General features: G+C 33.6%; 1 protein-coding gene across 1 annotated transcript; it reads right to left on the bottom strand.

The window, feature by feature from the left end:
* LOC130818080 (probable protein phosphatase 2C 5) lies at positions 1-3,805 on the bottom strand. Its single transcript, XM_057684114.1, has 8 exons — positions 3,514-3,805; positions 2,768-3,020; positions 2,504-2,675; positions 2,201-2,418; positions 2,001-2,108; positions 1,802-1,927; positions 1,475-1,704; positions 1-640 (listed from the first exon to the last, which is right to left on the bottom strand). Exons 2-8 carry the CDS (start codon positions 2,975-2,977, stop codon positions 421-423), a joined length of 1,284 nt encoding a protein of 427 aa, XP_057540097.1. The 5' UTR covers positions 2,978-3,020; positions 3,514-3,805; the 3' UTR covers positions 1-420.
* Between the last annotated feature and the right edge of the window lie 8,027 nt (positions 3,806-11,832).

Genomic DNA, 11,832 nt, shown 5'->3' with positions numbered 1-11,832 from the left:
TAGATAGAAAACCCGGTCACGGTCAAGTTGGACCGGGATCAATAAATTTCATAAAAGAATTGACATACTTGTTCACTAGTAATATCAAGCTACAGAACATGGAACTTACCATAGAGCAAATCACTACCATTCACCAATTACTTACATAAGAAAGCTGTTAGCAACTGATCTAAGTGCATACATGATCACACAACGGTAGAGTAACTTCGTCAGTTATGTCCAAAACCCGAGCAGAAATTCATAACCATACGAGCTGCTAAAATTAACTCCGCTGAAATATCAACTACTGAAATTTCGTTCTCTACCTCACTTCTTACACACATCTACACACACATTTCAGAGATGATAACATGCTCACACTTCCCAGACAAAAAAAAAAAAGAATATATAGACAATTTGATTATATCACCGGATAAATTGTCAGATCGAAATTGTGGGTTTCATCGGCCTCTTTCCTTCCATGGCATCTTTCTTCCTTCGGCAATTGGCACAGAGGAAGGGTCCTTCCCAGGGCTTTGACGACGGAGAAAAAAATGTGCCAGAATTGAGGGATAGACCTTCATTTGCTGGTTGATCCACCTGGCAGATCGCACATCTGAATAGCCCAGAATCAGGGTTCATCGGAAAATCCTTCCCAAGCCTGTAAGGTTCAACAGCAAAGATAAAATCCAAACATCAGCATCATAAATTTGGAAATATTTTTTCAAATCATTGCCCATGAAATAAAGCAATCCAAATAGGGTCAACGTAATGAGCCCACAAAGCTACTTTCTGATGCACCAAACATTCAAACGAAAAAATTTGCCAAAATATAAATCCAAAGGTCATGGCACTAAAGCAGATATCCAGGAGCTGGAAATTTTCCAAAGAGAGTAGCAATATATAAAAAAGATTGGCGGAAAATCTACCTGTCTCCCCTTTTTTCTTGAGACTTTTGCATTAAAAAAATGCAGGCAATCCTTTTCTAATCCCATCCCACAACAGATTAACAACAATAAATGATATAACCTAAGTAAACCACTTAGTTTTGTCTTTCATGCAGAAAACATATTAAAACACCTAACAATTTGACTAAAATGCAGAATCACTACCCATAATTATAGAGAAGGTGGTAGGTCATTTTTTTCTAACAGGCAATTTAAAACCTTAAATGAATGACAATGTTAGGACAACTAATGTCAAAGCAAAAAGAAAAGAATAATCCAGCTTTCAGGTTTTGAGCAACAGGATCTGATCTCAAGTCAATTTCAAGCTCCCCGCCTGAGCCTAAAACATAAATATGTAAGTTGGCCAATAGTACAATCAACATCTATCTCATTGTCATGAAACGCAGAAACTTGAGATCAAAAGGAAAGCATATTGAAAACAAGTAGATGCATATTTAGTCTTCAACAATATTAGTATCGTAAGCACATTGAAAGCTTGAGAAAATGAACATTTAGGAAGTATAGGAAGACATGTATGAAGGATAAACCTTTCTGCAAGAATAGCAGAACCCTCTTCAAACAACTCCTCCACGGCTCCAACTGCAGACAGCTTCGATGATTTGCTAGCTAAAATACGAGATTTCTTTCCAAATAGTAGTCCACCCAGTCCATGGTGTTTCTTTTGTTGTATTGGAGGTAAGACGGGGTGCACAGAGGGAATTATGTCAACAACTAAGCAGGTTGTATCATCCTTCAGACCCCTTGACCTTAAGGCTTCCTGTACAGAAATCAATGGAAGGTGAGATAAAAATGTATTTGCTAACCAAAAGGAAGAAATAAACAGCCAAAAAGCTAATCCATGAAAGTAATTCAACCTTAACAACCAGCTTCGCAGCAAGATCAGCTGGAAGGCCTCGACAAGCTTTTGCAGCAGCATCAGATGATAAAGCATCCCAAATACCATCAGAAGCAATTATCAGTCTTCCCCCAGCATCAGAGAGCTGAAATAAATCAGTGTTAATTTTCTGAAGAAATTTCCAAATAAAATTTTAATCATGACTCAGAACAACTCACTTTCACTTGTTTGACATGTGGTACAGGGACAATAAACTCTCCTACATCCGAATCACCAATAGACCTAGAAAGGCACAACCCTCCTGGCCAACATCGGAGGGGACCAACCTGAAAAACACGGCCAACATCGACATCAAAATTTTAGCATATTCTACTGCATTTTACCCAACAGCAATCACCAAAAAAGCCAGAAGTAAGACCTCGTTGCCCCCAAAAACATTGAGCCTTCCGACCTCACCCCCACTAGCTGTGACACGTTCCCTTTCTTCCTCATTCTCTTCCAAGCGGTGATCCACTGTCAAGAGAGAAACAACACCGCCTTGTGTGTCCAATATACATCTTGAATCCCCAACTGATGCAACAGTCACAGTCCACCCATCTATAACAACAAAAGTAACAGTTGTCCCTGATGTTTCACCTGTTGATTATAGAAGAATGAGACCACCAAAACTATATACATTACTGCAACAGCTAAGAACTAAACCAAAACATCAAACAAAAACCTTTTTGCTGAAACTCAATGTCAGTTTTAACAAACCCAGCAACCAACGCTCGAGGAAGCGCCTGAAGCCACTCTTCCCTACTAGCACCTTCAGGAACCGCACTCAATACGTTATTCAGCAAATTCTCCTTGGCAAATATAGCAGCTGATATGCCATTATGACCATCAAATATCTATCCAGAAATCCAAAGTTCAGTAACTTTCACAAGCCATATAAAAATCAAAGTAATTAGCAATAATAAATCGTAAATTACCAGAAAATTACCGCAAAAACTGAAAAGGAAGTAGAAGAATTCCCAGGAATTCTTTGACAATCAGGCTTAATTAGAAAATAATCCTCCCCTTTCTTGGCTAAGGCTGCTTGTCCATACCTAATTACCGGTTCCTCGACGTTGTCAGACCTAAGTTCCCGACCGATCAGCGTCCCAAGAGGAACAAGATCAGGTTTTGCACTAGTAATTTCTGTCTGGCTCATTTTAAGCTAAGTCAACATCTGTCAAAATCTCCCTTTCATAACCCTGATAATAAAATAAATAAATACATCAAGTACATTCAATCAAATCACAACCTTTCTTTTGTTATAATCCTGTTACAATATTGAATAAAACCAAATAAAAGTATAATTCACTCAAAAATGACAAAAATGCAGAATAACAAATAAAACCCGAATTCGAATTAATCACTAATCCAAAAAACAAAATATTTCAAATTCATAATAATTTAAACTATACTTGGCATTATAATCTTTATCATTCATTTTGTACTAAATGATGAATAATACAGTGAAAAATAGTAACTATTACGAACCCTAAATTACAAACACAATCAAGCAAAAACGAAATCGTCTTAACTACTGCCAAATATGCATATAAAAAAAATAAAAACACAATTATTTTCTGCAATTTAAAACTAAAAATACCCAAATTAGAAGGAAACAACAAGAATCAATCAACAATCCAAATTCGAGATTAAAGAAGAAAAAAACAATGTGGAAAAAAGGGAAGAACTTACAGATCGAAGGGAGTGAAAGTAGCATTAAAAAAAGTGAGATTTAAGAGATTAAGGATGAAATAGTAATGAAAAGTACAGAGAGAAAGTGATGAACAGAAGAGAAGAGGAAGAAAGAAGGAGAGATTTAGAAGAAATGCGACAATGGCAGAAAGAGAGAAAGAGGATATGAAGGTTTGGTTAAGTTTGCTGTTAATGTGATTTGATTGGGAATGTTAGAGAGAGAAAGAGAAAGAGAAAGAGAAAGAGAAAGAGAGAGAATGTGGGTTGGGTTGGAGAAGACGCGGGTGTTCGGAGGTGGGGTGATATTGCTGTAAGCCTGTAAGTCAATTCTTTTTTTTAAAAAAAAAACTTTTTTTTTTTGGCTTCATACTATGAGTTGTAATTAGCTCACTCTTTAAATTTTGGGTATTTTTTTCCTTTTGGGGTTGTTAATTGTAAATAGATGCGTTATTTGTTTAATTAGGTTGGTTTAGGATGGGTAGAAATTGATTCGATTGTATTTCGGATCGGTTATTTTTCGGATGCGTGTTGTGACGGGTCACACTCGGGTCGGGTCGGTTAGTCACGGTTCAATTGAAGATCGGTTATTCGAACTATCATATTAGCATCAGTTCGGTGTCGGTTGAAGTTCGTGTCGAGTTTCAATCGGTCGCGGGTTGTTATCGCTTAATAATTGGTTCAGTTTTACCGGGTACAGAATGGGTTCGGGTATTTTTCAAGTAGAACTCGGCTATGAATTGCGAATTACTAATTACTATTGATCGAGTCAGTATCAGATTACATTATTAGTCATTTTTTAATTGATGATAAGGTTCATTTACTTAAAGCAAAATAGTGAAAATGCAAATCAATTAGTGATCATTATTACATTGTTACTTTTACTTGTTTGATCAGAAATTAAAATTATAAAATTTTATCAATTTTCATCTAATTCGATTAAAAGTAGTTAAATAAACATTGACCATTGATTATTAACTCTAAATATATAAAACCATGTATTTTAAAATTATTTTATAAAAATATTTATCACTTTATTAAAATAACTAATAAGATGATTGAATACGAGTCGATCATACTTCTATGTAAAAAATTGGTTTAAGTTTACAGTAATTCGATCTAAACTTTGTTCGGGTTAAGTCGGTTTTAGCCGGATCGAGTTCGGTCTCGAGCATGATTCAGATCGAATATGACTTCGGTGGGTCATTATTAAGTTCGAGTAATCTCGGTTAACGTTTATGTGTCGGTTAGAAAAATCAGTTACAGCTCGGGTTCAGTTTTCCCATTTTCGGTTGTCAACCGGTTCGAGTATAGCTTCGGGTCGGGTAACGTCGGTTCGATAAACCTAAAAAAGAACATATTTTTAGGTCGGTTTACCTTCGATTTCGGATCGAATTTTCGAATTGGGTCACTACAACTCTAATTGCAATCGTCATTTCTTATTTCGTAACTAGACTTGTTCAAAACATACTAATAACTCATTATATTTAATTTTATAATTGAAGTAGAAATCAATAGAGATACAAATTTTAAAATTTAATTGATCTGAAATACCTGACTTGCATGAACACTTTTACGTTCAAGAATCTTTTTTTTTATACTCCATTAATTTGTACATTTGTAACTATGAAAATGCATTTGTTTTGAGTGCTTTTTTTCGATGGGCATTTATGGATTAGTCATGAGTCAAAATTTGGTTTGGGCACCGATGTGTCTTGAACTTATTTGAATATAGTTAATCTAAATTTGTAACATTTTTTGATTTTTTTGATAGTCGCCAATTAAAAGGAAATATTTTCTCAATTTTTTATAGCTATTGCAGCTACTAAAGCAGCTATTAGCCCGACTATTGTTTCTTCAGTTTATTGTAACAGAAAATCAATTTGTATCAATCAATCGAATTTATCTATCTATTATCTATCTATCTATTACCATATACTAGAAGGGTTCTTCAATAGGACGCATGTCATTCTCATTCTCACATTGAATATTTTTTCCTCCAAAAGACAAAAGGGTATATACTAGAAAATTCCTTCATTCGGCTAAATATGGTAATTAGAAAAATTATTTTCTATTTTATATCAATCACATTAATTAATCAAATATGGTCATTAATTATCAATCTTATGCTAATTTTAGGTTGATAATAATATATTCCTAAGATCATTCTATAATAAAATATAAATCAAATGACCACTTATTCTATCAAACTTAATTATAGAAAGTTTCTTCTCCTTGTGTAATATATAAAAAATGGTCTAATAATTATCAATCATCAATCTTTACTAAAATTGATCAACATGAAATAATTATCAATTCTTTCTAAGATCATTTTATAATAAAATATCAATCAAATTTTTTTTTGTTATATTAACATTTGAGAAGCCTTAAAGTTTAGTACTTCTGTGAATTACAATCTTAATGTTTATATTTTGCAAATTACAACCACTAAAGTATTAAAATTTATAGATTCAAGCTAAAACACAGAATTCCAACCATTTTGGTGGTTAGAATTTTAGATTAAGTGGTCGAAAATTTATATTTTTGGTTTGAACCTATAAACTTTAATAATTTGGTGAATGTAACTTGCAAAAAATAAACGTTGATAGACAGTAATTCGCAAAAGTACTAAACTTTTAAACAGTAATTCGCAAATTATTCTAAAAATAAATAAAATGAATTGTTGTAATAAATAGGGGTTAATTAGCTAGATTAAGATATTATGTTTTATTTTTCTAATCATTTTCCTGAAATATTGAGATTTGAGTTAAATTTTATTTGTATTACATAGCCAGATTCGATAAAAAATTTTATATTACATACCTATAGTTTTCAAAATTTAAAATTTTAATTTTTTTCTAAAATACCAAGATGATATTATTTTTTTTAGAATCATCTATACACTAAACAAGGTTATAAAGGATTGATGTAATATGTATTAAAATATAAATTAATTAGTTTAATTAATGAAATGAAATCAATTACTCGGTACAATATTAATATACATTTTTAAAATTTAAATTTTTTTCCTAAAATAATACAATGATGGTTATATAAATATTTCATAATTAATATATAAACTATTCTTCCAAAGATATAAGTTGTTGATTTTTTTTTGCATGAATTAGCATCTGATTACACTATTTTTAATCAAACTATCTAAACTAATATACTAAAACAGATACCAAATAAAATTTTCAATGGCATGTGTCAAGCTATGGTTAAAAACTTTTTCCGCCTAATTGAATTTAGCATAATAGTCAATTATGTCATTAGATATTTAGATTATTATAGGAAATAATTAAGAATTATAAAAGTAATAATATATGTTAATAAAGTAAAATATAAAAGAAATAATATTAATTAAAAAGGTAAAGAACATAAAAGATATAATATCAGTTTTTAAGATAATGGAAAGAATACTAAATGCTTGAATATCAAAATATATATTACATCTTATTAATAAGGAATAATAAGACTTAACAAATTTGAATTTAATTTATTAACTACATTAACTATTTTAATCTTTGTCTTAGGATAGTTATATAGAAGTAGATCGTTTTAAATATTTAGATAATCATCTTATGAAATATTATTAGACAATTAAATATTATTAGGAAATTAGTTTAAGAGGACATATAATTATGTATAAATTATAAGATAATTATCTTATGAAATATTATTAGACAATTAAAAAAAGGGATGATATATATAATATATATTAAAAAAAAAATCAGATGATGTAAACCTTTGGAAAAAAAAATCATTATTTTAATTTATCACCAATAACCAAAGAGATGAATATTACTCTTTGTCATGGTATCATTTATCTAATTTATTTATTTGTTTAAAATTATTTACGTCATATTACCTTATTACCCCTTGCCCTTTCGCGTTGACTTTGACTTTTGGTCAACGGACTTTTTTCTGAATTCCCCATCTTCCTTGAATGGCCCATGGGCTAGTTACCTCTAAATACCCTAACTCTCTTCTGGTAGGTAACTTCCCAAAAACCCTAACTTTCCCTAAGAAAATAACCATCAAGTTGAACTCCCCACTCTTCCCTCATCTTCTGGTTCTCCTTACTCTAAGCTAATAACCACCCATTATTGCCCATGATAATCCATCTTCCTCTCTGAAATAACTTCCTTCCCCACCATTATAAATAGGGACAATTATCAGAGGGGGAGGGATCATCTGAGAAATAATTTACAAGAGCCTTACTTGTTCTCTACTTCCTTCCCTACTTCATTAGCATACTCAACTTCCAGCAATACCACCCTCAACATTTTTCTTACATTCGGTTTATAATTCTTTACTCCATAATCTCATATCCATGTTCTAACTTGAGCGTCGGAGGGGTTCTCCGGGAGATCACCCCCCGGACAAGGCTAACGCGCTGTTTTGCAGGAATTCAAGTCGCTTCCTTCCATGAGTTGCTGCTCTTGATAACGCTTCCACTTACAGTATTTCAAGTGTTTTCCACTTCCTCGTTTCATTACCGAAACAGTTTGGCGCCGTCTGTGAGGAAAGCATAAGAAGTCATGGCTCCTAAGAAAAATCCGACTCAAACCGCCACCGTGCATAGCACAGATACAGACACTTCTACAGGTCACGCTAATAATCAAGCCGTGACTCGCCGTGATCTGGACATGCTAGCGCGAAACCTCACTGCCGCTTTCTCTGAACAACTCCGCGCCGTCATAAATAATACTCCTACTCAACAACGAGTATTAGAAGACATGGCGGATCAAATAAAAAACTTGCGGGAACGAATCGAACCTCATCAGGAGATACCAAAGTCTCATGAATCTTAAGATGGGAACTCGAGGACTTCCCACTCCAGTAGACGCAATAAGAAGAGGCGGGAGAGATCCAAAACCTACCCGAGTCTCAGCAAGACAGATCTGCGAGATGGCGAATCTAAAACCGCCTCTCAAGACGCCCGCACCTTTCTAGAGAGCAAGAAACAAAAAACGTCTGAAAGCGTCCAATCACTGGTGGATAGAAGAAGGGAAGAAAGAAAGCAAGCTCAAGCCGCGGAGTCTAGCCGCCGCATCACCATGCCGCGGAATTAGGCCGGCAAAAGTAGCCTTTCTGGAAATCTTATACCAATAATCTCTCCACTGGCCCCGGAGATACTAAATACCCCCAATAATGGGAAAATAAAGATTCCGAACATGGCGGCCTTCGATGGAACGTCCTACCCGGAGGAACACTTGATGGCCTACAAAAACTTGATGCTGCTGTATACCAATGACCCGTCGTTGTGGTGCAAGTTCTTCCCGACTACTCTTACGGGAGTAGCGCTGACGTGGTATACCTCCCTTCCAGGAGGAAGTATACACAACTTTGCCCAACTGGAAGAGAAGTTCCTGGGCTACTTTGTAGCTTCCAGAAGGCAGGAGAAATCAAACTTCCATCTACTCAGCATCACGCAATTGGAAGGGGAGTCCATATCATCCTATCTAAAAAAGTTCCATGAGGCGGTGCTGGAAGTAACCGATTTGGAAGAATCGGTTGCCTTAAACGCCCTGATCAACGAAATGAAGGCCCAACGGCTGAAGTTCCAGTTGGTCGAAAGTCAAGTGAAGACATACGCGGAGGCCATGAAGCAATGCCAAAGCTATGTCACGGCCTCCGAAATATGTCAGGCCCATGATCCTAAAAAACGGAGGTCGGATAAGAAGGACCCCATTGCCAATCACCCCTCAAGGAGCAGAGAGGAACAGCCATCAAGGAGGGAAAGAAACTACATGCCGCGTTGTCCGGAACCCCCGTCAGATATGGGGCCCCCACGACCCCGTCACATATATGTCACTGAAGGGGAGCCCAGAACGCGGAATCTGTTAGATGGAGGCAATGATCCGCTGTTCAACCGGAATAGGAAGGACATATTCTTCGCCATCAGGGATCAATTGCCAACTCCACCTCCTACTGCTACCCCCTCTGATAGGCGCAACTACAATCTGTGGTGTGATTACCACAAAGAACACGGCCACACTTAGGCCCAATGCCGCGAACTCAAACGTATCCTCCATCAATTGGCGGACGAGGGAAAATTGTCTAAGTTCATCAACCGAAAGGACTACGATGCTAGAAAGGAAGCAGAAAGAAGGCCATGGAATCTGAGACGCAGATCCCCCAAAAGGGATGAGGCCAGGCGCGAAAGTTCCAACACTCAAGGAACTATTAACATGATTTGCGGAGGATATACGGAAGAATATTCTACTATCCGCGCAGCGAGAGATAGCGTCCACACCCTACTAAAAGGGCCCCCGAAAGCCTCGTCAAGTGGGCTGATCATGAGGTTCGATGCCACGACCTCCCAAACACTGCAACAACCCCATACGGACCCTCTGGTGGTCACTCTCAAGATTGGGCAAATGAAAGTCAAAAGGGTGCTCGTGGATACCGGGAGCACGGCCGATCTCATAACAATGGAATGCCTTAGAAAAATGAAGTTCGAGGAGAAGCACTTACAACCCCTAGACAAACCGCTGATTGGGTTTGGGGGAAGTCAAGTTATCCAGCTGGGCACGATCATCCTCCCCGTGCGGGTGGGGGAAAGAAATAGTTATTAAAGTTTTCACACGAATATTAACACAAAGAAATAGTTCAATTACAATAAATAGTGTGTCTATCAAGAAAAATTAAAGAAAATTATTAGAAGTCAAAGATTTACATCCTAAATATATAAAAGATAAATTATTGTCAATATTAAAAACTATACGGGCATAATATTTTATTTTTATACACATCAGAGATTGATTACCATAAATAAAACTTGAAATCAATAATCATTTATAATTATCAAAGGTTAAAGAAAATTATCAATTTTAAGAAGAAATATCTAGCGATCAAAGGTAAACGATAGCAATTTAAATAAAGTAACAAAAATTTAGCAATTTAACATTATAGAATATTCTCAATTCAGAATCAAAACAAATAAGGAAAAAAAAGAAAAAAAAGAGTATTAGTAATCTAAAGTAGAAATTGTAAGCAATTTATCACTAATAAATTGTACGCGTGTAATTTTTTTTATCGATAAAAAAATAATAGTATCATACACAGTTCACTATCAATCAATTTTTATGGAATATTATCAATCAATAGCTATAATAAATTAATCGATATAGTCTAATTTTTAAAAGTTTTAAAACATGCAAACAATGGTTTTCAACTTTTCATAAAAAATAATATAATTGTACAAAAATCATTATATCATAATTTTAGAATAACTATGAATATTTACCATAAACTTAACATGTAATATTTATCATAAAATATTTTATAATAAAATTAATATTTTTAAATCTATAATTTTTCTCAAATCTGATTTAGATTTCATTGGTTGGATTATTTATCAAATAAATTAATACTTAATTATTAATATCTTTTATAACCTTTAAAATTTTAAATGTAGCTATGATTATAATAGATAGTGTACCTTATACTAAAAACATTAAAGCATATAACTAAAATCTTCTTTTTAATATTTGACACATGATATTGATCAACTCATTAAGATAAAAAAGTTATAAAACAATCTGTTTTAGTTTACTTAATTCACATAATAAAATTATTGAAGAAAACTCTTAAAATGATGTTTTAGTTTCTTTTTTTATGTTAGATATAATTTTATTCATTTTATTTTGTCACCTAACAAATTGAATTTATATATTTGTTACACATATAAAAACTAAAAACTAAAAACTAAAAACTACATTATTTGAATATATGTAATCAAAATATAACCAAGCACTCGAATATAAAACTCGTATATCTATAATTTTAGATTCAATTTTGTTCTAATGAAGTTTCCATAACATTACATTTAAATATAATCTCATATTAGTTCTCGTTTTTTTTTATTCACAAACTTAATTTTTAAATGTAATAATTATACAATATTTAGCATTTATACGATGTTTTGAATTTGAGGTATCTATTTCAGTTAGGTAAATTCTCAAATGAAATATTCTCACTTATTGGCTAGCGCCTAATATAAATTTACAGTATATAAAGATTGATCTTTTCACCAATTTGAGGTATAGAATTCCTTTTCGTGATCACAATGATAAAATTACAGATAAAATTTACATGGTTCCTCCTCTTGCTTTTAACAAGATTTCTTGAAATAATTTCTAAGAGAATGATTTGAAAAGTTCACATTGACAATGAAGAATTTTGGATATTGATGAAGTAAATTTCATACAATGTTCTTTAAAAAAATAGATGACCACTTAAGTCATCATTTATGTGAGTGATTTGATCATTATGGGAATGATGAGGAAGAAATAGGCATGTTAAGGAAAACAA

The sequence above is a fragment of the Amaranthus tricolor genome, chromosome 7, assembly GCF_026212465.1.
Source record: "Amaranthus tricolor cultivar Red isolate AtriRed21 chromosome 7, ASM2621246v1, whole genome shotgun sequence".
Taxonomy (NCBI): domain Eukaryota; kingdom Viridiplantae; phylum Streptophyta; class Magnoliopsida; order Caryophyllales; family Amaranthaceae; genus Amaranthus; species Amaranthus tricolor.
Note: the sequence above shows the minus strand (reverse complement) of the source record. Positions and strands in the feature narration are given on the sequence as shown.